Consider the following 27,601-nt stretch of genomic DNA (forward strand, 5'->3'; position numbering starts at 1 on the left):
AATTCCATCCCAGCCCCTGACAACTCTCCCAGGGAAGAATTCCTTGCCAATACCTCATCTAAAGCTGCCCTTTAGAAGTGAAAACCCATTCCTCCTTGACCTGTCCCTTCAGGCCTTTGTCCAAACACCCTCTTCTTTTTTTACATATATATGTATCCCACTGTCAGAGGTTACACTGTTATTGCTAGCAGTCAGCACAGGAGTTAAGTGTCAGATGTCTGCAGCAGATGAGTATTGAGAGCCAACTCAAACCACACGGCGGGTGGAATTTGGACCATAGTGCAGTCATCTGTCCCCAAAAGGATGGTTTCACTTTCAGTGCTCTGTTGAAGTAAAAAGCCTGATTTCCTGGAATTGCCTCGCTGCCTCTGGAACAGTGATGGGAATCCCCCACCCACCGGACAGCCAGCATAAAAAGGGACTGGGATGAGCTTCTCCCAGCCGGGGAGCTGAGGGGCCTGGAGGGAGAAGGTAGGGGATGGGGATGGGAATGGGTATGGGGATGGGGATAGGGATGGGAATGGGGATGGGAATGGGGATGGGGATGGGCATGGGGATGGGCATGGGGATGGGCATGGGGATGGGCATGGGGATGGGGATGAGCTGCGGGGCTGGGAGCCGGCAGCAGCAGGGAGCGGGATCTTGTTGCTCTCCTGCCTCCTGTTCCCGGGGCTTTGCCAGGGCTGGGCAGATGGCAGGGCAGGAGAAGAGGGAGCTGAGGGCAGCGGGCGGGCGCTGTGTGCTCCGAGCGTGGGCTGCAGGAAGCCGCCTTTGCTGGCAGCGCTTTGGGGGAGCTCGGGGGAGCCGTGTGCGCTGCAGGGGCTGAGCTGGGAGGGGGCCGGGCTCAGAGCGGTGGCAGCGGAGCGGCGGGACAAGGAGGGGGCGCTTCCCATGAAACGGGGTGCAGGCATTCCCATGGCAGGTCCTGCTGCCAGCCTTGCTGCTTCCCTCCTTTGCTTCCAAAGAGGAACTCGGTCCCGAGTTATGCCCTGAATGTGCTTGGTGCCTCTCTGCGGGCACTGACACACTCGCATGGGGCTTTTTCCCTATTCCTGCAGCAATGGGAAGCCGTGCAGGGAGTGCCAAGGGTGCCTGGGAGCAGGTTCAGGGTGTGGCTGGGCTGGAGTTAGTGTTGTCCAGGGCAGCCTCTGGCTCCTGACACTGAAACAGCACCGGCAGTGCTCCATTAAGAGAGAATTTGGGATGGAACAGGACTGAGACAAGTGGACCGAGTGGACAAGCTCCTGCAGTGACCCTGAGCCAGCAGTTCCCATCCTGAGCAGCCGTCCTGCACTGAGGCTCTGCTGTCCAGGGAGCAGCTGGACATGTGCCCAAAGAAAACAATTGGTGTCTGAAACCCCTCCTGTGCTCTGCCACCACACCCAGCTTTCCCATGCTGCTGAACTGCCCTTATCTCGAGCCAGCAGCTTTTCCTGTTTGTGCTGTCCCACTCCCGTCCCATCCTGCTGGTGGGAGCACACGAGCTGCTGGGGGGCTCAGTGCCTGCTGGGATCCAAGCCCAGTGCTGCTTCTCCTTCCTCTCCTGAGCCCTGAGCTTGCCCCCAGCAGCAGCTGCGTGATGTGGGCAGTGGTGGGGCAGGGCCCCGCTGCCCCACTGTCACTGCTGTTCCCCTGGCTCTGCCCCCTCCACACCTTGGCTGCTTCCCTGAGAGCACAGATATTCCCTGGACAGCCTCTCACCCCTCAGCAGCCCCGAGTCCTTCTCCTCAGGGCTGCTCTCAATCCATTCTCTTCCCAGCTTGTGTCTGTGCCTGGAATTGCCCCGACCCAGGGACAGCACCTGCACTTGGCCTTGCTGACCTTCATGGGTTTTGCTCTGTCCCACCCCGTCCAGCATGTCCAGCTTCCTCCTGGTGGGGGAACATGGATTTTAGCTGAATTGTAAAAAAAATCATGGACAAAGACTCTCTATCTAGTCAAAGTTTGAAAGTGGTGTTTTTATTACACTGGTGGGCAGCACGGGGGTCATTGCCGAAATGCGTGACCACACTGTACAAGGATTTTTGCCTTCTATTTATTTCTCAAAATAATACATATGCACACCTGCAGCATCTCCCATCCCTGCTTTTTGTTAAAATTAGGTTTTTTGTCTTTTACACGTGCGCAGTTCTTCTCTTGAATTGGGTTGGTGGTCTTGAATTGGGTCAGTGGTCCCAGGGATGAAGTCAGGAATGTCTTCATCAGGTCTCTGTGACCTTCTGACACAATCCAATGCCCCCGCTTCATGATGGATTGACATTGTGTCCAGGTGCTGGACGTTATTCTGAATCATTGGTTTCAGTGTGTTCCTGTAATAGTTCACTTGCTCCACTTCCTTCTACGCATTAACTCATAATATAACAATTAGCTTTAGCTTAAGCATCTAATAATCATTAATCTATTGTTGGTGTATCTAACTTCAATATGGATGGATTGGTTCTAAGCCTCAGCTAAAATCTTTAACCTTTAGAGTCATGATTCATTCCCCACTTCTTCAAAGATAGCAAATTCTTTTACTAATATACATATTCTTCTTCCTCTAGTAAAGCTGCGCAGTAGGTGTCTCTTAAAACTGTACCATGTGCTCTCGATGTTGAAGTTAAAGCTGCTACTTGCCACAACAATCTCCAATTCCAAACAAGTACTATAATAGACTGTCGTGGTTTGATGCTTGTGCGATGCCAGTGCTCCCATGAAAATATATTCTCCCCAGTGTCTGCTGTGAGATGTCACCAGAAATAGAGCAAAGCAGGCTCAAGCTTAGAAATAAAGAAAAAAAAACTTTATTAACCTACAACTATAATAAAAGGAACACACAGAATTCAAAATGAAAACCTTCTAAAACATTCCTCCTCCCCCCACCCAATTTCCAGCACAACACAGTGAGGCAAAACCTTGGATTCTTAATCAAGTTACCACCCCTCAGATAATCAGCTCCCAGTTCATCAAGGGAGAGAGGAGTCCCTCTTGTACCACAGGCTTCCCCGGAAACACAATTGAAACCTCTTGTGTTTCCATGTCACACGTGGCACCGCCCGGAGAACATTTGCCATCGTGACTGCTTCCTTCCTTCCATGTACAGTGCTCTCACCACTGTCCATGGTCCAAAACTGCTTACAGGGTTCCCTTTTAAAGATGCTTTGCCAAGTACCAAAAGTACAAAAAAACCCAACAGTTTCTCACTTTCAGAACAAAGGTCCCCCCATTTTCACTCCCCCTGGGGCCGAGGGTCTCAAGAACAGAGATCTTCCCTGAAGCCAGAGGGCACCACCACACCATCCTCCTCATCTTTCTCTGTTCTTTTCACTCCTGCACTCAACATCACTGCTGCAGGTCAGTCTCTTGGCTCAAGCCATTGTCTCCCCCTAAATGCAGTCTCTGTGTTACAGGAAATTGGTTCCATCTATGGCTATGCAAGAAAAGTCCAGCCAAAGCCCACTCCATCATCTCCTCCCACCTAGGATTCTTCCCCATCTTCTTCTGACATCCTTCACTAGCTCAGACCTTCACACATTTGCCCATTTCCTTCTATTTCATGTCTCTCTCTTCTCGTTCAAATCAAGGAGGACTAGTGTTTCGTAAAGTTTTCAGTGTCCCAGAAAAGGGTTAAAATCTCAGGCTCTTCCTCCCACCACCCAGAACTCCCACGGCAGCTAGACACCTTCTCGCTGCACCCCCTCTTCTCTTTCAGCCATGCTGCCAGCACAACATATGAAATTTCAAGGCGGCACAGGCACAGGGTGTCTCTCTCTCTCTCTCCCGGGGGAGGGGCGGGGGAGTTCTGCCTGATGCCTCTCAGTGTTCCTCCACCCTTCCATCCTGCAGGGGCCTTCACCCCCTCCTTCTCTGTCCAAGGCTCCGGCCTACTTCAGCCGAGGCTGCATGGCCTTCCCTCCCCCACCCAGGCCACAGCTGGTCAGGGGAGGTCTGACCTCTTTCACGGACCAGAACTAGGAGAGAGTTTTCCTGGGAGTTCTCTATTTTTTAACCCCCTGTGTTCTCAGAGGCCTATCCATGTCTTCAGTGGCCACACCAGACACCAATATTCAAATCTGAGCACTGATTGGTTTGACCACAACTTCCCGAAAACTCACTTTCTTATCAAACCAGGACAAAAAAAAAAAAAAAAAAAAAAATCAAACTTATACCAACTAAAATAAGCAAAACAATAATTGGATGAACTAAGGTATTAAGTAAGCTGGTTGCTGTTGGGGATCACCTGAAGAGAACATCCCACCAATGATGGGATGGGCCTTTGTCCAATCTTTTAAATACTCTCTGTATAGTCTCTGTCTCATGATGTATTGTAATCAAATTTTTCTTTCCTTCATCTTTAATTTCTTTAAGAATTCTTTTTAATTCATGATCCTTCAACAATTGTGTAGCCAAAGCCAAGTTTATCTCTATAGGCACAGGTGACATTTCTTGGACAGTAATCAAATTTGCCTTTATATGTTGGTATGATACAACAGGTGCCTAATAGGAAAAATCACATCCCTCAATTTTGACAAAGTTACAAATACATAAATAAAATTGAGTTTCATTCACAGTGATCTCATCCACTGTTATAGTGGGGCATGCTGTTCTGAGGCAGACACAACCTTGTCCTCTACATACAAGCAAGGTTGTCTGGTAATTGGGATGCATTTCAAAGTGACAAATGCTTTGCTCTCTATCCAAACAAATATCTTTATCATCACGTACATTGGTTTCACATATAAACCCCAATTGTTCTCTCATTGAGCAGGGTTCTAAGTTAACAGTTCGCCACATTCCTTCAACCTTTCATGCCCACATTCTGTATTCAAAAGGATATAGCACGGTCCCCTGGTGATTTAGCCCTAAAGGAGCAATTGGATATACCAAGCTCACTGATGCATCCTATATGATTAAACAAAAGCCGTTACCATACTCGTCATGGGATCATAAGTAAAACTAACTAAAACCTAACAGGATTGAAGTTATTTTTCTAAATCCGAGGCATTATTCCAAACCACTTTACCAATTTTGACAGGGAAAATGCCTTCTCCCTGCCCCTGATAATTGAAGTCACCACAGATTGCATCCATAATTGTGCCTGTGTACACCTGAAAGCCAAAGAAATGTTCCCACTAGCTGTGCCTAGAGTATCAATTATCAATTGATGGTCTCATTCTTCCATACTTTCCCATTCTGGTAATATTTTTGACAATTTCCACTGGCTGGTATCTAATGCCAACAAGGAAGATTGTAAAGGTTATTGCAGTTTGACCATATCACTACCAAGTGCTGTTAATTTGTTCATTAATACTTCTGAAACTATTGTGTTTAGAACCCCTAGTCCTGATCCCAATAATCCAGTAAGGCCTTTCTTCTGTCTGGACATATAAGGCATACACTTCTGCAGCCAGGTAGTCCAATCAATAAAAGAGGTCCTTAAAAATGGAGCACACTCAGGCCAAACGGTAGAGGCATTCACTTGCATTGCCATCTCTACCCATTTTAATGATCACTTTGGATTAATTAGCAATTTTTGAATTCTGGCCTTCTTAACAGCATACAGTCCAGTTTTGGTAATTATGGGAACCATGGATTCTAGAGTGATTTGAGTAGTCATGGTTTCTCTCAGTGTTGGTACTGGTTGAGTTACTTTTACTCTATCTATTTGGGGAGCAGTACAAAATTGAGTTATATTAAATCTTAAAATCCTTGATTGCACAACCTTCTATTTTGAGCCTAAACTCTGGGCAATTGGTTAAGCATTTGTCCCAGCATTCAGGACCAATTTTAATAAGTTCCATGGGTCTTTGATGAGATTCATGGGACCCATCCTGGACAAACATATATTCACATCCCCAATATCTTTCCCTTCTGTACTAGCGTGATGTTGTGATGCTCGTATCCCCAGTCGTGTGTTCTGTTCATGCTGGATATTATGTTCTCTGCCTTCAAGACTGGCTCTGAAAAGCAGAGTTTTGTTCTGGTTTCTTATCAGCCTGCTCCCCCACAACTGGCAGGACACAGAGATGGGGCAGTACATAGTGCGGCTTTTGCTTTTTGCTTTTTGCTTTTTGCTTTTTGCTTTTTGCTTTTTGCTTTTTGCTTTGCTCTTGCTCTTGCTTCTGCTTTGCTCCTGCTTTGCCCTTGCTCTTGCTTTTCCTCGTTAGTTAGTTTAGCTAAGCAGTCTGGTTTTCCCCTGGACTTTTTTTTTTTCCTTTCCTGTTTTTGGAACCACTCCAACCTGCTCCAAACTGGGACCTGGGAAACACCAAGAGTTTGCACCTTGTGGCCTGCAGCAGCCATCCCCAGAGCCGGAGGGACCAACAACAGAGCAACCACTCCCAGGAGAGACTCTCTGAATTTGTCATCCTTTTCAGAGCGGTGAAAGAGTGTTGTCATCTGGTATTGTTCATTTTGTGTGCTGGGGGTGTTTTGCCTGTTAAATAAACAGGTTCTTTCCACATCTCTCCCAGGAATCCTTCCCGAACCAGTTTGGGGTAAGGGCCATTTGGGTTTGCTATCTGGAGGGGCCCCCTTTGGAGGTTTTCTCCCAGATTTGCCCTAAACCAGGACAAGATTTGGTGCCCAATGAGGGGCTCGAGAGAGAGTGGAAAAAACCCTGTTTTGAGTGCATTTTGGTTGCCATTACTCTGTGTTGGTATAAAGCAGTTAATAGCTATGTTTTTTGAATTAGTAACATCTCTTGGAGTGAAGGCTTGCATGGATTTATGGTCCCTAGTTTTTTTTGAGATCTTAATACATTTATGGTCCCTAGGTTTATTTTCTTACCCAGAAATGCTCTAGTATTGTCCCTGATACATAGTTTTTACAGCAGAGGGGCAGTGGCCAGAATAGCTATCCTGCTGGGCTTGGTGGGAATGACTTGTAATAAGTTTATAAAGGTGCTGGGGTCTGTTCCAGGTATGAATGGTTCATGGCTATAGTTATGCACCCAGTTTGTTAGAGGAGGAGCAGCTTTTCAGCCTTTCCTTTCCTTCTTCTCCTCTGAATCTGTTACCTCCCTATTGGAGAATGTTCAGATTTCCCTGAATGTTAAAGAGACCATCTTTCTGGTATTTCATCTGGTAAGCTTCCTCTATACAGTCTGCAGCTCCTCTAGAATGAGGGCTGAGATTTCTAGACAGGCTGATGAGACTGCTGACCCAGGAGTAGACCCAGGCATGGAAAATCCTGAGTGGTGTGGGAAATGGGAGGATATGGGCCAAATCCTGAAGGAATTCTCTGACTCCATAATCTGGGACTTTGCACATGAACAAATTCAGAACCCAGCTGAGGTGGGGAAATGAAATACCTGAAAGAGAAGTGCCATGATGACCCTAAGGAGAAAAAGATCATTGCAGTGAGCTGGGCCCTGGCATATGCTTATCACACACTGCTAGATACTCTAGGGCAGCAGACAGATGAAGGGGGGCAGGGAGATACATCAAGAGCTATCCCAGTCACTCAGGCTGCAGCCAACACCCCAGGCTCAAAGCCAGCAGCTAAACCACATAGTGAGCCTAAGCCAGCAGCTAAACCAGACAATAAGCCTCAACCAATGGCTGTTGCTACTAGCACTAGAAGTGGAAAGTGCACAGAAAAGACCAATTGACCAGTGGATGATGATGATGACGATGATACAGGAGAAGGACCCTCAATGTTTCCTGACATAAAATCAGGAGTCAAAGCAACAGGCGCAAGATCAGAAGCCAATATTGAGTCCTTTGCCCTGAAGGACCTTCGTGACCTAAGGAAAGATTATACCTGACAACCTTATGAATCCATAATTAATCGGTTAGTCTGTCTTTTTGATGCTGCAGGCGAGGGTACAATTCTGGATGGCACTGAAGCAAGGCATTTGGGATCACTGTCACATGATCCTGTCATCAACCAAGGCACGATGAGGGGTGCTAACCGTCACAGCCTCTGGGCACGGGTCTTGGACAGTGTAGCACAAAGATGTCTGTGTGCAGATGATCTCTATATGCAATAAACACAGTGGAAGACCGTAGAACAAAAGATCCAATGCCTGAGAGAAATGGCAGTGGCGGAGATTATCTTCTCAGATGACATAACAACTAGGAATCCAGACCTGGTACCATGCACATCTGTGATGTGGTGAAAACTTGTACAACTTGGGCCACATGAATATGCTTCTGCTTAAGCCATAATGAAGCTGGATGACAGGGATGAGACCGTGCTTGATATGGCAAAGAAGCTCCGAGCATATGCAGATGCTGTACATGGCCCAACACATGCCAGAATCGCAGCGGTGGAAACATGTCTGCAGAAGTTCGAGGAGAAAACAGAGCAGAATCATAAAAAGCTCAGAGAGGAGATTAAAGAAGACCTTCTCCAAATCTTGGCAGTACAGATCAGAGGTTCTGGTACCCAACGCAGACGTTCCCCAGATGGAGAGAGAAGGTACACCCCATGAGCTGAGCTGTGGTTCTTCCTGCGCGATTGTGGAGAAAACATGAGGCTATGGGATGGAAAATCCACCGCTGCTCTGGCCCAACGGGTGCGTGAATTGAAGGAAGACAGGGCTCAGAGAGGAAGTTCCACCACAAGGAAAGCAGCTCCAGTTGCCCATAGCCAAACTGCCAGGTATGATGATGATGATGATGATGATGATGATGATGATGATGATGACATGTCCGATCCCCTTGAAGGAACCTCTAAGACACATATCCAAAGAAAGAAGGATAACCAGGCTTAGAGGGGCCCTGCCTCTAGCCAGGTAGAGGCTAGGGAAAACCGCCTTCTCTGGACTCTGTGGATTCGTTGGCCTGGAACATCAGAACCACAAGAATATAAAGCTTTAGTCAATACTGGTGTGCAGTGCACATTAATCCCATCAAGACGTGGGGACAGAACCTGTTTCTATTGCTCATGTGACAAGGGGATCACAGGATTCCACTTTGGTGGAAGCTGATGTGAGCCTGACTGGAAATGAGTGGAAAAAACACCCTATTATGACTGGCCCAGAGGCCCCATGTATTTTGGGCACAGATTACCTCTGAGGTCCGTATTTCAAAGGCCCAAAAGGACTCAGACGGGCATTTGGGATAGCGACTGTAGTGACAGAAGGCGTCCAGCAATTGAACACCTTGCCTGGACTGTCTGAGAATCCACCTACAGTAGGGCTTCTGAAGGGAGAAGAGAAACAGGTACCAATTGCCACTTCCACAGTGCACTGCCGACAGTATAGAACCACTCGAGATGCTGTGATTCCCATCCATAAGATGATCTGAGAGCTGGAGAGCCAAGGGGTGGTCAGCAAGACCCACTCACCCTTCAACAGCCCCATCTGGCCTGTGTGTAAATCTGAAGGAGAATGGAGATTGATGGTGGACTACCGTGCATTGAATGAAGTGACTCCACCGCTGAGCGCTGCTGTGCCAGACATGTTAGAGTTCCAGTATGAGCTGAAGTCCAAGGCAGTGAAGTGGTACGCCACTATCGATATTGCCAATGCATTTTTCTCCATTCCTCTGTCAGCAGAATGCAGTTTGGCTTCATCTGGAGAGGCGTGCAGTACACCTGGAACTGACTGCCCCAGGGGTGGAAGCACAGTCCCACCATCTGCCATGGACTGATCCAGACTGCACAAAAAAAGGCTGAGGCTTCAGAACACCTACAGAATCACAGAATCAGAGAATTTCCAGGTTGGAAGAGACCTTTAAGATCATCGAGTCCAACCCATGTTCTAACACCTCAACTAGATCATGGCACTAAGTGCCACATCCAGTCCTTTTTTAAACCCATCCAGGGATGGTGACTCCACCACCTCCCTGGGCAGATGATTCCAGTGTTTGACCACTCTTTCTGTGAAAAACTTCCTCCTTAATTCTAGCCTGTATCTCCCTTGATGCAGCTTGAGACTGTGTCCTCTTCTTCTATCCGTTGTTGCCCGGAGAAAGAGACCGACCCCCAGCTCACCACGGCCACCCTTCAGGAAGTTGAAGAGAGTGATAAGGTCACCTCTGAGTCTCCTTTTCTCCAGGCTAAACAACCCCAGCTCCCTCAGTCGTTCTTCATACGGCTTGTGTTCCAAGACCCTTACCAGCCTTGTTGCTCTCCTTTGGACACGCTCAAGCATCTCAACGTCCCTCCTAAACTGAGGGGCCCAGAACTGGACACAGTACTCAAGGTGTGGCCTCACCAGTGCCGAGTACAGGGGAAGAATGACCTCCCTGCTCCTGCTGGCCACACCATTCCTGATCCAGGCCAGGATGCCATTGGCCTTCTTGGCCACCTGGGCACATTGGTGGCTCACGTTCACCTGACTGTCAACCAGCACCCCCAGGTCCCTTTCCACCTGAGCACTGTCCAGCCACACCATCCCCAGCCTATAAGGTTGCAGGGGGTTATTGTGGCCAAAGTGCAGGACTCGGCACTTGGACTTATTGAACTTCATCCCATTAGATTCTGCCCATCCATCCAACCGTTCCAAGTCCCTTTGCAAAGCTCTCCGTCCCTCTAACAGATCGACACATGCTCCCAGCTTAGTGTCATCTGCAAATTTACTAATGAAAGACTCAAAACCCTCATCCATATCATCAATAAAAATATTAAACAGAACTGGCCCCAGCACAGACCCCTGAGGGACACCACTGGTGACTGGCCCCCAGCTGGATGCAGCACCATTCACCACCACTCTCTGGGCCCTGCCATGCAGCCGGTTCCTAACCCAGCACAGAGCACTCCTGTCCAAGCCACGGGCTCCCAGCTTCTCTAGGAGTGTGCTGTGTCTGACAGTGTCAAAGGCCTTGCTAAAATCCAAATAAACAACATCTACAGCCTTCCCTGCATCCACTAGGTGGGTTACCTCGTCATAAAAGGTGACCAGGTTGGTTAAACATGACCTACCCCTACATTATAGTGATGACATCATTGTGTGGGGGAACACAGCCACAGAAGTGTTTGAGAAAGGAGAGAAAATCATCCAAATGCTCCTAGGAGCTGGCTTTGCCATCAAAAAGAGCAAAGTAAAGGGACCAGCTCATGAGATTCAGTTCCCAGGAGTAAAGTGGCAAGATGGACGGTGTCAGATTCCTATGGATGTCATCAACAAGATCACAGCTATATCTCCACCAACCAATAAGAAGGAGACACAAGCTTTCCTGAGTGCAATAGGTTTTTGGAGAATGCACATTCCCAAATACAGTCAAATCGTGAGCCCTCTCTACCTGGTCACATGCAAGAAGAATGATTTCCACTGGGGCACTGAGCAGCAACAAGCTTTTGCCCAGATTAAGCAGGAGATCGCTCATGCAGTAGCCCTTGGCCTGGTCAGGACAGGACCAGAGGTGAAGAACATGCTCTACTCTGCAGCTGGGAACCATGGTCTGTCCTGGAACCTTTGGCAGAAGGTGCCTGGGGAGACTCAGGGTTGACCACTAGGATTTTGGAGTCGAAGCTACAGAGGGTCTGAAGCCAACTACACACCAACAGAGAAAGAAATCTTGGCTGCCTATGAAGGAGTCCAAGCTGCCTCAGAGGTGATTGGTACAGAAGCACAACTCCTCCTGGTACCCTGACTACTGGTGCTGGGGTGGATATTCAAAGGTGAGGTTCCTTCCACCCACCATGCCACCAGTGCTACGTGGAGCAAATGGATTGCTCTTATCACACAGTGTGCCCGTATAGGTAAACTGAATCGCCTTGGGATTTTGGAGGTAATTACAAATTGGCCAGAAGGTGAAAATTTTGGTGTCACAGATGAAGAACAAGAACCAGTGACACGGGCTGAAGAATCTCCTCCATATAACCAACTGCCACCAGAGGAAACATGCTATGCTCTTTTCACTGATGGTTCCTGTCACTTTGTAGGAATGAATTGTAAGTGGAAAGCAGCCGTATGGAGCCCCACACGACAGGTTACAAAGGCCACTGAAGGAGAAGGTGGATCAAGTCAACTCACGGAACTCAAAGCCATTCAACTGGCCCTAGACTTTGCAGAAAGGGAGAAGTGGCCAAAGCTCTACCTCTACACTGATTCATGGATGGTCGCCAACACTCTGTGGGGATGGCTGGAGAGGTGGAAAGAGGCTAACTGCAGCGTAGAGGAAAACCAGTTTGAAGAGTGGAAAGACATCACTACCAGGGTAGGGAGGCTACTGATGATAGTTTGTCAGGTAGATGCTCATGTCCCCAAGAGTAGAGCTAATGAGGAGCACCAAAACAATGAGCAGGTAGACCAGGCTGCAAAGATAGGGGTGTCTAAGATAGACCTAGATTGGGAACACAAAGGACAGTTATTCCTAGCTTGATGGTTCCATGATGCCTCAGGTCATCAGGGTACAGATGCCACTTATAAGTGGGCATGAGACCAAGGGGTGGATCTAACCATGGACAGTATTTCTCAGGTTATCCACGACTGTGAGACGTGTGCTGCCATCAAACAGGCCAAGAGGGTAAAGCCCCTGTGGTATGGTGGGCGGTGGTCCAAGTACAAGTATGGAGAGGCCTGGCAGATTGACTACATCACACTGCCCCAGACACGCCAAGGCAAGCGCTACATGCTCACAGTGGTAGAAGCCAACACAGGATCATTGGAAACCTACCCAGTGTCTCATGCTACAGCCCGTAACACCATCCTGGACCTTGAAAAGCAAGTCCTTTGGAGGTATGGTACCCCTGAGAGGATTGAGTCAAACAATGGGACTCATTTGAAGAACAGCCTTATCAACACCTGCGCTGAGGAACATGGTATTGAGTGAGTGTACCATATCCCCTACCATGCACCAGCTGCAGACAAAGTGGAGAGGTACAATGGACTACTGAAAATCCAGTTGAAAGCCTTTGGTGGGGGATGTTTCAAAAATTGAGAGCAGCATTTAGCAAAGGCCACCTGGTTAGTTAACACCCAAGGTTCCACCAACTGAGCAGGTCGTGCTCAGTCTGAGTCCCTGAATAATTTTGTCCTGGTTTAGGGCAAATCTGGGAGAAAACCTCCAAAGGAGACCCCTCCAGATAGCAAACCCAAATGGCCCTTACCCCCAACTGGTTCGGGAAGGATTCCTGGGAGAGCTGTGGAAAGAACCTGTTTATTTAACAGGCAAAACACCCCCAGCACACAAAATGAACAATACCAGATGACAACACTCTTTCACCGCTCTGAAAAGGATGACAAATTCAGAGAGTCTCTCCTGGGAGTGGTTGCTCTGTTGTTGGTCCCTCCGGCTCTGGGGATGGCTGCTGCAGGCCACAAGGTGCAAACTCTTGGTGTTTCCCAGGTCCCAGTCTGGAGCAGGTTGGAGTGGTTCCAAAAAAAGGAAAGGAAAAAAAAAGTCCAGGGGAAAACCAGACTGCTTAGCTAAACTAACTAATGAGCAAAAGCAAGAGCAAGGGCAAAGCAGGAGCAAAGCAGAAGCAAGAGCAAGAGCAAAGCAAAAAGCAAAAGCAAAAGCAAAAAGCAAAAAGCAAAAGCTGCACTATGTACTGCCCCATCTCTGTGTCCCACCAGCTGTGGGGGAGCAGGCTGATAAGAAACCAGAACAAAACTCTGCTTTTCAGAGCCAGTCTTGAAGGAAGAGAACATAATATCCAGCATGAACAGAAGACACAACTGGGGATATGAGCATCACAACGTCACCTTAGGACACCAGGGAAGGAATTTCTGTATCTTTTCCTGGGCTATTGTGAATCCTGCTTTCTGCACTGCTGATCTGCTGTCTCTTGCATTGGTGCTTGGTCCTTTGCTACTACCAAAATATCGTCCATATAATGCAAGATGATGGAATTTGGGTATTGTACACAAACTGAGGAAAGTACTTTTGTTACATGCCATTTGCATATTGTCAGGGAATTGCACGTTCCTTGGGGAAGGATAAACCAATGGTATCTTTTTAAAGGGGCTGCTGATTTGTTGATGGGATGGGAAAAAGCAAATCGTTGCGTGTCATCTGGATGCAAACTAATATTGAAAAAACAGTCTTTTAAATCAATAACAGTTAACTTCCAATTCTTTGGAATCATAACAGGAGAAGGTAAAAGTGGTTGTAAAAAACAAATTTTTTGAATCATTTCATTAACCTTTCTGAGGTCCTGCAATAATCTCCATTTCCCACTGTTTCGCTTTTTAACTACAAAAACTGGAGTATTCCAGGGGTTGGTAGTATGAGTTGGGTGATGTTTATTTAACTGTTCTTGCTCTAACACAGTAAGTTACTCTTCTGGTAAGGGCCATTGGGCCAGACAGGTGTATTGGATGTCCATGTTAGTTTTAATGTGTTATCTCCATCAACAGCCCTTGTTAAAAATCTGTTTCTATTCTCAGACCCCATTGAGAGAATGTCTTTCTCCAAAGAACTATATCAGCTCCTACTATGAATGGTTTTGTGGTGGCAACACAACCTTCAAGTCCCTCAAATGTGACAGAGTGTAAGCTACAAAAGCTTTCGCAGTGACCACCAATACCTGCCAGTTGGCCCCATGTGGGTACAGTGGTCCAATCTTGTGGCCATTTCGATTTTGGTATCAGAATGATGTCAAGTCCAGTATCTGTCAGGCCAACAAGGGTGATGGTTTTCCCGAGATGCTTCAGAGCACAGATGAGTTGAGGCCACCCGCAGCTGATGTGCCTGGTCCAAGTGATGAGGGATGTGTTGCTTCATGACTCTGGTAGGAGAAAATCTTGCACTATGATTAGTCCTTTAGGTAGAAAACATGGAGGGTCTGGACATAAAGCTAACACAGGGATTTCCTGTGAACTGGTGACAGATAATGCAGTTGGAATAATATAGAAACCTTCTGCACAAGATCTATTTACTCTCACCATTAAGAACTAGTGTGGTTGTGGTTCAGGACCCAGCTGTCCTATGGATATTATGTGAGAAATGGCATTTGTTAGCATTACTAGCTGGGCTGTAGACAGCTCCAGTCTGGTACCTGGGGACATTGTGTTCTGTAGTCCACCAAGGATCTGCTGCAGTTCTGAACTTGGTGGCCTTTGGTGGTTTCTGGCCTGTGGTACCGCAGTTCTCGTGTCATCACACATCACTATACCATGCTCGGCCGCAAGTTTCCTGGCAGATGGCATGGACAACCCTCTGCTGGGAGGGTAGTTAGTAATACTGTTAGTATTTTGAGAGGGACCTGTGTATCCAATGTTTTCTGGAGGTGGCCTCCTTCGTAGTTTTGGACATCCCTTTTAAAAGTGCCCTTTTGGCCACAAGAATAACATGTATCCTTTGGAATTTGTTAATTTTCAATTCGCCCTTTAAATGCTGTTAAAGCTTCTGCTAGGGCTCGTGTTTGAATCTCTACAGCTTTTCCTGCTGCTTTAGGGTGTTTTCTTGTGCAGTTGTGATGGCATTAGCTAGCACTTCTGCCTGCATGGCTGCTATGTGTTATGGGGTACCCAGGCGATTGCAAGCATCCACTAGCTGTATTAGGGTGGGCTCTGGGTCTTGTGGCAATGCACATAATATTTTCCTGCAGCTTTGATTTGCATTAGAGATTGCAAGCCATTTTAGTAGCTCTTGTCTGGCACGATCTATGGGAATTTGCTTATCCAATGCCAATTTTAAACGGTCCAGAAACTTAATATACAGCTCATCCATCCCTTGTTTACTTTGTCTGAAGTCTAATTCTGGTTTATTTCCGTCAGGCACTTGGAGCTTCCAAGGCAGCCCTTGCTGCTTCCTTAATATCATGAAGGATTGGTCTATTAAGAGCCCTTGCCTGTCTTTGTGGATCTATGTAGGCTCCTTCCCCAGCAAGCTGGTCTAGAGTTATATTTGCAGTGGCTGGAGTTCTTGCACAACCTCTTAAAAGGTCATTTAGTAAATGCTTCCATGCCAGTTCCCACAGAGAATACTCTGTCGGAGACAGCAAAGATGTACAAAGCTGCCTTAGGTCATGAGGGGTAAATACACTGGCTGAAAAGGTGGCTTGTAGCAAACCTCGTAAATATGCAGACTCTCTGCCATACGATCTTGCAGCCTTACAAATTTCCTTAATCTCTTCCAAGCTTATTTGTTCCCATTGTGGTCCTTCACCCTCAGCATTATATTGGACTGGGAACACTGTTAATTTGGAGGCAATTTCCCATTCTCTATGCTGGACTGCACCCCTTCTTATTCTCTGCCAGGTATCTGTGCCTCCTGATGTATGAAACTCTTCATCAGATGTGAGGGACCTGCCAAGGGAGGTGTGGGAATATCTTCTGTTTGGAATCGGGGATTTTTGCAACGTAGGCACCACCATTTCTGGGGGGGGGGATCACTTCCAGGAGGTCACATCTGGTGCTCACGGTAGGCAGGGTCAAGACATGCCGTCCTGGGGTGTGTGCAGGGAGTAGGGGCAGGGAGGCAGATCAGGCTCAGCCCTCAAAAGAGGAGCATCCCACATCTGATGGGCAGGAGCTTAGTGATGAATCAGAAAGGGAGTTTTGTGAGTCAGAGAAGGATGGAACATGCCCATGAATGTCACATCTCAGCAGCTCTAAAACATGGCACTGGCCACATGGGCCATTGTCCTAACAGAGCATGGATTCGGCTTGGCTTTTTTCAGTTGCACTGCCAAAATTCACCAATTTAGTGCATCTGAGGTTACTTTTAAGAGGAAACCAAGGGGAATTCATCAGGTTAGGCAGGTTAGGTTAAACGGGGCTCAGGCTGGCCTGGCCACGGCCAGTCTGTTTCCCTCGCAGTAGTGGGGAAGGGGAATGGGACAGAAAGCAGCTGGCCTGCCCTCCCAGGTCGGTGTGCTTCAGGAAGGGTTGGGGACAGAGTTGGGGGATTGGAACCTCTGCCCACCTTGCTTTTCTGCTGTCTGTGGTCAGCTCTCTCTGTGCTCTGAGGTGTTTTGTGGATAGCTTTTCACTCTTCCACATTACAAACTGCAACACAGTGTGCAATATTGGATGTAGTTTGAGGCTGGACTTCTTATTCTTTTCCAAACTGTAGAATCTTAGCCCTACAGCATCCCAGAACTTTGGAGTAAGCATCTCAGATGTATTGCAGCTCTCTCTGAAGAGGCAACAGGTCCTTAGGACTTCACTGTGCATTCTCCAACCTGTCCCAGTTTTCAGCCTCCTTCCACCAGCTATGAGGCCTTGATCTGTGTGGCCCCCTCTAATGGCCTCAGGTCCGCGGTAACCTGTTTTATTTTCTGGCACCCCAAAAAATCAGTCGCAGGCCTGCATTCCCCAAAATGCAAGACCAAGGAAAAAATGTCCTATTTTGATCGAGGGCCAATCAAAAATTCTTGAACTATGTCTCTCAATGAGAAAACACAAGTTTGGGTGCCACATGATGGGTTTCTCTTTGAGCCAGGTCTTATGATCTCTCAGAGAATCTATCACACTCGAGATAGCCCAGCTACCCTGAATGGCATAAAAATTAGCAGGATGGCTTCTGAGGTAGTGTTGGAAACAGAAAAAGGTTTCTAAATAACAAAGCTCTTACAGAAAAAACCTGAGCAGGGGCAAGAGGTTCTTGCTTCTGTTAAAGCACCCCACAAAAGTGATTATTTCCTTTGTTCTCTTCATTTTCTAGTGAATTACCTAGGCAGGACCTCTTGGCCTCTGTCCAGTCAGACAGCCCCAGGTTTGAGGTGAAGTCCCAAAGGCCTATGAGGTGTCTTTTGTACCAAACTGGGAGAGAAACTTCAGGGCTTTTTGCCTTTTTAAGCAGACAAAGAATAATTTAGTCACTCCATCAATGGGAGGCACATTCCTACATTCTCTCACTCCTTTTATCAAATGCTTTGTCTCTTTACTGGCCATTTTTCTCATGAAAGAATGGAAATGCAGTGTGGGAGACTCCTCACTCACTCAGCAGGACTGGAATAACCAGCAGGACTGGAATAACCAGCATGTGTGTCTCATTCACACACACATCCATCCCCCTGTATACGGCCCCCAAAGAGTTCTTACAATCCTCTTTTCTTCTTTGGGTCTTCGTGCACAACAATTTTGGGCTATCACAGTTTTAGGGAGCCTTTTCTCTTTCCTTTGCTTTATTTCCTTTCGTCCACGGGGTTTTGACCTGCAACCTCCAATCCATGAGAAGAAGTGAGGTCACTGAAATGAGTAGGGTGCCTTCCCCACTCATCAACTCCCAGTGGTCTCGGAAGCAAGATGCTACATCCTGGATGAGCCGCCCAAATTGTAAAAACACGGTTCACTCTCCTGGTAAAATGTGAAAGCTTAATAAAGGACAATAGGAGACAAAGACAATAACATGAAGATCTACGTCCAAGTGCGTCATGGCACTCAGCCAAGGGCACATCTGCTAGTTTGGAAACCCTTTATACACCACTTCTATTGCATCAATTGTTGCATGCTTAAACTTTTCTCAACACTAGTTTACATGTTCTAAGAACTGTTTAGCATGGCTCCTCCTCTGGTCTGCCTTTTTAGAGCATGCATCTTTCTTGCTGTGGTTTTAGTCCATTCTTATCATCATCACAGTTCCTGGGCTTTCTTCAGAGGGTGAGTGTTGAAGTTGGCATATCAGTAGCAGGTCTTCATCATATGTTCCTTGGATATTATCCCAACCAAGCAGACATTTTAACACAGGTATATATAAATCAGCTACTTCTAAATTTAGTTAGCAACAGAAAAAAACCTGTATCTTTCCAGCAAAGTTACGTTAACACCACACATATAGAATCCATTTAAAAATTTACAAAAAGCCAATACTATGCTGTAATATACATTTATAACAAGACACTCTGTGCTAACGAGCAGCAGATCACGGAGGGCACCTCTCTGAGTTGGGTCCCCACATTTCCAGTCTCCCCTTAAGGGCCATCAGGATGTCCCAGGCACAGCTGTGGGCAGGGGCAAGGTGGATTTTCCCCCTGCAGTGGGGTGGGCCCCTGAGTGTGCCAGGAAGCAGCTCCTGGGAAGAGGCCAGAGAGGGGCGAGGGAGGGGCTGCGCTGGCAGCTGGAGCAGGAGCACAGCTCAGAGCCCCTGGGGCCGTGCCAGGCATGGGGGGAGTGTGTCTGGGGAGAGTGGGGTGTCCGTGTGGGGACTGTGTCTGGGGAGAGTGGGGTGTCCATGGGGGGAGTGCGTGAGCGCTGCCTCGGGGTGCTGGGAGCAGCAGGCTGTGCCAGGCAGCGAGTAGGGCAGCCGTGGGCTGGGCAGGCGTGCAGCATGTAGGCAGGGCTGTTGGATGGGCAAAGGGGCTGTGCCCGTGCTCCATGGAGCCAGGAATGCCCCTGGCTGTCTGCACTTGGGGATTGAGGAGTTCTGCTGGGAGGATGTGGGTGATGGTGAAGGCAGCACCTTGTCCAGGGCAGCTTGTGTGGCTGAGTGAGTCTGTGTGTGCCTGTTTGTGTGTCTGTGTATGTGTCTGTCTGTGGCTCTGTGTGTATCTCTGTGTGTCTGAGCAGTCTCTGAGATATGCACTCAGCTTCAGGGTTGATCCTGCAAACAGGAAAGCAACAGGCACATCTAGGGTGCTGGGAAGGAGACCCTGGCTCTTGTGCCATCCCAGACCTGGCTCCAGCAGCCTGGTGGGAGCAATGCCCAGGGCTGCAGCTGCTGCAGAGCCTCTGCCAGGAGCCTGGGGCCTCTGACAACACCTTAGGGAAAATCTCTGTTCTTCCTCCACAGCCATGGCTTCACAGGAGGACACACAGGAGGGGGATGAAAAGGCACAGCTCCTGGCAGAGGCATTCCAGAAGGAAGGACTGGATGCTGGATACTGGCTGCCCAAAGCTTCACAGATCCTGGGAATCAAGTGCAGAGAAGCCATGCAATATCTGGAACATGAAGACTACCTCAGGCTGGAGTGTGAAGTACGGCACCCCTGGGAGAAAAAGGCACTCCAGAAACTCCTGAAAATAACAGATGGCAAAACGTGTGAGGAGCTGCAAAAGCATAACTTGGAGAAGACAAAGCAGAGACTACAGGAGGCCAAAAAAGCTCTGAAGGATCTGACAGAAATGCTCAAGAGCCACAGGAACAGCCAGGATGCTCTGAAGGAGAAAGCAGACACTCTGTGGCAAGCCATGGAGATTCCCAAAGAGTTCTGGCCACAGCCAAAGAAACCCTTGGCAGATATGCTGGAGAGCATCCAGAAGCAGCTGGAGCAGCAGGAACTGTCAGCAGGCAGGGAGAAGAACATCCCTGACACGGAGGTGCTGAAGCGGGCGTCAGGGGGACTGGCCCTGCAGGGCATCTACAGAACCAGCAGACCTGAAGATGTGCTGGCAAAGCGAGAGCAGCTCCTCAGGGTTCCGGAGGGATTCCAGCTGGCCGGTCCAGAGCAAGGATCACTACTTGACACAAAGGAATTCTCCTCCTCTGCAGCAGAATCCACTTTCACCAAGTCCATGGAGCAGCTGGGCTTCAGTATGAGTGTTTCTGCCAAAGCTGTCTTCTGGAGGCTCCTTCCAAGAGGTAGAATAGGTTACAGCAGCTCCTCGCAGTCACAGGACACCCAGCAGTCCCACTCTGAGCAGAGCTACTTCTGCACCACCAAGTACCAGTACATCCCTCTGGCCTCCTGCTACTTCCAAAGGCATCAGCTTCACCTCTCGGATGCGGCTCTGCGGGTGTTGCAAGACATGGAGCAGAGTTTGGACTTCAGTTGTGAAGAAGACAACCCCACCTTGGTGAAGATGTGTGAGAGCTTCTTCAGCAGGTTTGGGTCCCACATAAACCAGGGTCCCCTCCACTTTGGGGGGATATTCTGGTGGAAAGCATCTACAGAAGGATTCCAAGCCGAGCAGCAGGAAGATATGAAACAACAAATGTCTAAAGCACTGAACATCTTTTTCATGAAGAGCTATGGTGACTTCTTGGCTAGTGCTGCAGGGGCCCTGGACGTTTCTAAACCCAGCTCACAGGGTTCTGTCCTTAGGAGAGCCAGAGAGGGTTCTCATACAGCGATTCAGCTCTACGTGGCCAACACAGGGGGCCCAGCAGACACAGCTTCCCTTCCTCGGTGGAAAACGGGGCTCATATCTGATAACAAAACGTGGTGCGTTATCGACCGTGGCTTTGAGCTGATCCCAGTGTGGGACATCATCCTGTGCAATCACTGTGGGGATTTTAAGTCTGTTGGTCAGATGAGCAGAGCCCTCAGGGCTGCGTACAAAGCGCTGACGAATCAGAGCGTTGGCACCATTTTTGGAGAGGAACTGGGCAGTGCAGTGCAAGAGGCCAGAGATTTCATGGGGACTGTGAAGACCTGGGAGGTGATGAAAGGGGATGAAGAGAAGCTGCTCATGCTGATGGAGCTAAAGGAATATTTGAGTGCTAAAACCAGGAACTCGAGTGTTTGGATCAACGTGTGCCTGTCGGACAAAGCCCTGCAGGAGTTCCTGGTGAACACCGTGCGGAGCTGCCAGGAGTCACCTCCAGAAAACACCACCTTTATCAAGGCAATGTTGAGAAGCCTTCTGAATCCTCATATCTATTCTATCAGGGACTTCCCTGAGGCTTCCTTCATTATGCAATGGATATTCCAGACTGAGCATCTGCTTCCCAGATCTCCCAACGTCTCTGAGCTTCAGGAGCTCATCCAAACACTGCAGCAAATGAAGGAGCACATCCATGCTGTCACCTATGCACCAGGAAGCTCTGCTTCTGACGTTCATGAAGCAAAGATAGAAGCCACCCTGACCAGCAGCCTCGCCATTTATTCCTTACTGCAGTCTCTCCAGGAACAGGCTCAGAAGGACATGGAACTCTTGGTGCTCTTGATTGTGACCAGCACAGGGTACCAGGTGGAAAGCAGCACTTTTCAGCACCTCCTTGGACACCCAGAAATTCAGTACATGGCCAAGGAAATGGAAGCGGCACACGAGGAGTACGTGAACCTGAAGGAGCAAGATGCCAGCAGAGCTGAGGCCTTCCTCCTGCTGACGGGTCTGACTGTGAAACCCAAAAGTCAAGCACTGTCCCCTGAAGAGAAGAGGGAGCGTTTAGTTTTCATGGAAGATCACATGAAAGGCTTGTGGTCCACACGGATAAAGAATCTCCTCCAAAAGCACAGTGGTGATGAAGACTGGGAGAGGCTGGAACGGGATTTGGACTCCTTGATCAGTGGGTGCTTGGATGACAAATGGGATGAACAGAGGACGCAGAACATACTCAGAGACCTCAAAGACACTTTTCCAACACCTGAGGCCCCCAGTCAGTCCCAATCCAAGTCAGACAGCACAGAATCCAAAGAAAATGAAGTCACTTCAAACCAGGAGTTCCTCCAGTTGCTCAAGCGCCTTGGACTGGAAAGTCACTATCCAAGGAAAATGGGGATGGGAGATTTCCACACCATCTGTAAGATATCCCTGCAGGACAGCCAGCCGAGCCAGGACACAGAACTGCCATTTTACTTCTTGCAAAAGCTGTTAACTGTGGATTACCGGGAGAGGTACCTGACTTGCTGGGATGAGAGCAACCCAAAACTTGCAGACCTGCCACAAACCACAGCAAAGGAGCACCAATACACGGACATCTTTGAACTGTTTTTTGATGATTTAGAAGAACCAGCCCCTGAATGTGCAAGCAGGGATGGCCATGTGCACCCCATGGACCTGCAGATGGCCATCTTCCATTGTGCTGATGACTTCCTGAGACAGACCCTTGCAACCAAGCTGGCCTTCTGCCAACTGGCGTTGCCTCTGCTGCTGCCCAACCCGAGCACTTCACGCATTGAGTTCCTGCTCTACGCCCTCAGCCAAATCCAAAGGAGCTGGAAAGAAGTGGAGAAGACAGGAAAGCAGGCCCAAATAAAGAGTTACAGCAACAAACTCATCTTTCAGGCACAGACACCCATCGTGTCCTTCATCCGCATTGGCAGCTCAGCCTCCTCTTCCAAGTCCCAGCTCCTGAACGCTCTGCTGAGCAAACGCAAACACAACACTTTCTTCCACCGCCACTGCAGAGGCAGCACCAGAGAGCGTTTGCTGATGGAAGGGCTGGTGGAGATCGCCTGGTACTGCCCCCGCGGAAGCCCCGATGACACCTTTGAGCGCTGCGTGGCTTTCTGTAACCTGCATGGAGATGCCAGGGATCACGGAGCACAGCTGCAGTTCCTGCAGGAGATATCTGCTGTGAATGTGGCTCTTGTGTCCGATCGGGAGCACATGGACAGCAGGGGGAAAAAGCTTCTGCAGGACCTGTGGCAGTCACAAAGCCCTTTGGTTTGTCTTCTCACGGAAAAAGAGAATGTTGCAGTTGGACAAGCCAGCAAAAACATGAAAATCGGGATCAGGAACAGAAATGAAGCAGAAGTGATGGACCAGCTGACCAAGACAATTGGAGATCTCCTGGAAGGGTCTAATCCATGTTTCAGCCTGGAGGCCTGCGTGGACAAAGCTCGCCAGCACGGATTCATAGTGGATGCAGATCGACCCGAGTGTGTGACAGCCAAAGCAAAGGCAAAGGAGCTGGTGGAGCTTCTGAAGGAAGAGAAGCTGTCTGAGATCAAATCCAAGCTGCTGCCGCTTCAAGGAAAACTGTGGTACCAGTGGTGCCAAAAGGACAAAGAACTCACTCGCTTGCAGGAGAAGAGGAACAGGAGCATTGAGCATCATCGCAGCCAAATTGAAAATGAGAAAAAAACAATCAGAAGAAAGCAACTTGAGCAAGCTTTTCCTCTCAACCCACTGATGAAATCCTTCCTTGGCTTTCTCCATGCACAACCAGCAGATACTAAGAAATACTTCCTGCAGTGGATGAAGGTCTTTATGGACGAACTGTCTCGTGCTCATCTTGAAGAACTGAGGAGAAACTATTACAAGCTATGGACTAAAATCCTGTCAAAAAAGAAAAGGAAGAAAAAACCAAGGGTGAATGCTGATTTCCTCAGTCACTTGGATGCCCTCTCTGATGAAATCAATGATTCATCCATCGGCCTGGAGCACCTTCTGAGAGAGGTAGGGCAGATTTATGAAGCTCTGCAATTTATGAACTCCAAGGATGAAAATTTTGTCAAACTGCCAGAAATTGCAGCAGAGCTGATGGTTTCAGGGTATCCCATGGAGCTGATGGATGGGGACGCTTCTTACCTGCCCTTGCGCTGGGTGGGAGCAATCTTTGACAGCTTAATTGAGAGGCTGGGGGACAAACGAGTGTTTGTGCTCTCCGTGCTCGGCATCCAGAGCACAGGCAAGTCCACCCTGCTGAATGCCATGTTTGGCCTGCAGTTCAACGTCAGCGCAGGGAGATGCACCCGCGGAGCCTTCATGCAGCTCATCCCAGTGACCGAGGAGCTGCAGCAAGACTTGGGCTTTGATTTTGTGCTGGTGGTTGACACAGAGGGACTCCGTGCCATCGAGATGGCCAATAAACAGTCCCTGAACCACGACAATGAGCTGGCCACCTTTGTCATTGGTGTTGGCAACATGACAGTGATCAATATCTTTGGAGAAAATCCATCAGAAATGCATGATGTTCTCCAGATCGCTGTGCAGGCTTTCCTGAGGATGAAGAAAGTCAATCTTTCCCCAAGCTGCCTCTTTGTCCACCAAAATGTCGGAGAAGCAACTGCCAAGGAGCAGAACATGGAAGGACAGAGGCGTTTGCAATCAAAGCTGAATGAAATGACTGTGGTAGCTGCTCAGCAGGAATTCTGTGACATCTCCTCCTTCAGCGATGTCATTGCCTTTGATGTGAACACCCACATTCACTACTTTGCTCACCTGTGGGAAGGAAACCCCCCAATGGCACCACCCAACCCCACCTACAGCCAGAATGTCCAGCAACTCAAGAGCAAAATCTTCCAGACTGCCAAGAATCAGTCTCAGTGCCGCATTTTGAGGTTCTCGAGTCTGAAAGATCGTGTTGGAGACCTCTGGAATGCTTTGCTGAATGAAAACTTTGTTTTCAGCTTCAAGAATTCCCTGGAGATTGCTGTGTACAGGAAACTGGAAACTGCCTTTAGTCAGTGGACATGGAGGTTGAGGAGTCACATCTTAGATGTACAGATGAGATTGGATAACAAAATTCGGAATGGGGACTTGCAGAATGTCACCAGAGAACACCTTGAAGAGCTGGTGCGAGAGACAAGTGATGCCATTGAGAAAGAAGTGGAAAAGTATTTCAGGGACGACAATGACTGTGAGACAGTGGTCCAGTGGAAATCAGGCACGGAGCGGAAGCTGAAAGAACTGAAAGAGGCTCTTCTTCATGAAACAAAAAAGAAGTGTGAGAATCTAATTGAGCTACAGAAGGAGCAGAAGAAACTGGGTGCAAGGAAGTTGCAATATGAAGATGAGCTCCTGAGAAGGAGTCAGGAGCTGGCTGTGAGTCTGAAGGGGAAGAGCCTCACTGAGAGAGAACAGAAGGACAACTTTACTCTTATCTGGAACCAGTGGATTGCTGAAGTCTCCCATACTGCTCCTCCTCCAGAACGAGTGGATATTGATGCAGAAATTGAAGATGTCCTTGTAGAGCATTTTAAGGAGCCAGGTATGCATGCACGGATCACATCATTTCCCAAGGGCAGAGGATTTTCTATTGACATAGGGAAACACATTATTAAGAAAAGGTATTTTGGCTATATCCCAGATCCCAGGAGGATTTCCAATGCTGATGTGATCAACTTTCAGCACATCACAAACAACATCATAGAGCGTGTGATGGCAAACATTGATAAAAAGGAAGAGGAGAAACGCGATTACAGTCGAAATTTTATTCATGAAATACTCAATGAAGTACAGAAAGGTGTGAACTCTGTCCCCAGCAATGCAGAAGGTGCATTTAACAGAGAGTACAGCATAGATTTGTCTCTGTATCTGTGCACAATGGCAGCAGAAAGGTTTAAAGCCATGCATGAAGCATTCCAGAAGGCAAATGACCCAGTCGTGTACCTGAGCAGCAAGAGAGATTATTACTTCCAATGTTTCCAGATTTCCTGCCAAGGAGCTGCTTCTGTCACAACTTTTGCTGTTTTCCTTTGTGATAAGATTGAACCAGCTCTTCGCGAGGCAGTCTATGAGAGGACGGCTAAAGGCATAGCTGAGGACATGCAGGGCCAATTCCCAGATTTCCAGGGCAACAGAGCCAATCTGGAAGTTTGCATCCTGAGATACCTGGCAGAACAGGAAAATTTTGAATATTTCAAGCAGTACCTTACATCTCCAAAACAGTTTTTTGAGAGTTACATTGAGACACAGGTTAGGAATTACTGTTTAGATGGGAGTAGGGGGCTGAGGAATTTTTTAGATTCCTGCCTTAATGTTCTCTATCAAAAGATCCTGGGCGCTGTTTCTTTATCAACCCAAATTGTCAAAGACAGAAAAGACAGAGAAGACAAAATCTCTCTCTGGCTTAATGAATTTTGCAGGGAATTGTCAGAGGTGATCAACTTGCCCAGAAGTGACCTGAAGGGCATCGAGCACCAGGAGGTCACAGACATTGAGTTCCTGCACAGGGCCATGGCACAACCTCTGGATGACCTGAGGGACAGGCTCAAGAAAGAATTGGCTGAAGCTGACCTGAGCTTATTTTCAAGGCAGCCTCATACCATCCTGGCAGAGCATTTTTCAGGGTGCTGGGCGCAGTGTCCCTTTTGTGGGGCTGTCTGCACAAACACAATGCGGGGTCACGATGGAGACCATCAGGTGGTCTTGCATCGCCCACAAGCTTTGTTGGGATGCACATGGTGGGAATGTTTACCTGGCATAGAGTATGATACACACGAACTGAACACTGATATTTGTTCCAGCCTTGTTGCAAGTGACTGCACTTTCAAATTTGGTGGTGCTCCATGGATCCCTTACAAGAGATACCGGGATGCTGGACCTCCTTATTCCACTTGGAACATTCTTCCTGATTCCTCCATGCAGGCGTACTGGAAATGGTTTGTGTCTCATTTCAGGACACAGCTGGAAGCTCTGTACAATGGGAAATTTCAGGGCAAAGGAGAAATCCCTGAGGCATGGCAGAGGATTTCCAAGCAGGAAGTACTGTATGAGCTGGAGAAGTGTTAGGCCATGTCCTTGGGGAGGAGGAACCACAACAGCTTTGAATTTAGGAAAACTTTGTACCAGGCTCTTCACAAAATGTATTTACAGTGATGACGCTCTCAGGCCATATACAGACAATGTTATTCAATTGTTACCAAATTTGATGAAATAAAGCACGTTACTGTGACCACTGCTCAATGACTCCTCCTTTCATGAGAATACAAGAGTTGTATTGCCTTGTTGCCATAAACATTTCCCTCAGCTTTGTCCTAGAGCCAAACCAAACCCCCTCCTTGGGGTGATTGGACTCTTGGCCAAGCCGCAGCCCAAAGGCCAGGGACGGGGCAAAGGCAGCGCTCAAAGCATTCCTTGGATCAGTTGCTGTGAGACAGGAAGGGACTGCACCAGAGGCAGTTTTCCTGCAGTAAGGAGCTGTCCTGCTCAGAGAAAGGGCTGTAGGACTTGAGGCCAGCTCCACATTGGCTGCAAGCTGGGCTGCTTGGCTTTTGGGCATCATCCTTCCCTCCCTCGTTGCAGCCTCCTGGATCAACTGAGGCCGTTCTCCCAGCAGGAGCTGCTGTACCTGCAGGCTCAGGGAAGCAGTGACACGACCTCCCCGGGCCTCAGGCAGTGCTTTCACTCCCTCTCTCAGGGGTGCTGAGGTCTCTGTCCAGGGCAGCCGCTCCTGCTCAGGTGCCTGGGGCTGCTGCCCTTCCCTGCAGCCCTCAGCCCCAGCAAGAG

General features: G+C 48.4%; 1 protein-coding gene across 1 annotated transcript; it reads left to right on the plus strand.

The window, feature by feature from the left end:
- Positions 1-333: 333 nt before the first annotated feature.
- On the plus strand, positions 334-27,216 carry LOC135295747 (interferon-induced very large GTPase 1-like). Its single transcript, XM_064411426.1, has 2 exons — positions 334-471; positions 19,554-27,216. Exon 2 carries the CDS (start codon positions 19,556-19,558, stop codon positions 26,882-26,884), a length of 7,329 nt encoding a protein of 2,442 aa, XP_064267496.1. The 5' UTR covers positions 334-471; positions 19,554-19,555; the 3' UTR covers positions 26,885-27,216.
- The last annotated feature ends 385 nt before the right edge of the window (positions 27,217-27,601 follow it).

This window comes from Passer domesticus, chromosome 3 (genome assembly GCF_036417665.1).
Source record: "Passer domesticus isolate bPasDom1 chromosome 3, bPasDom1.hap1, whole genome shotgun sequence".
Taxonomy (NCBI): domain Eukaryota; kingdom Metazoa; phylum Chordata; class Aves; order Passeriformes; family Passeridae; genus Passer; species Passer domesticus.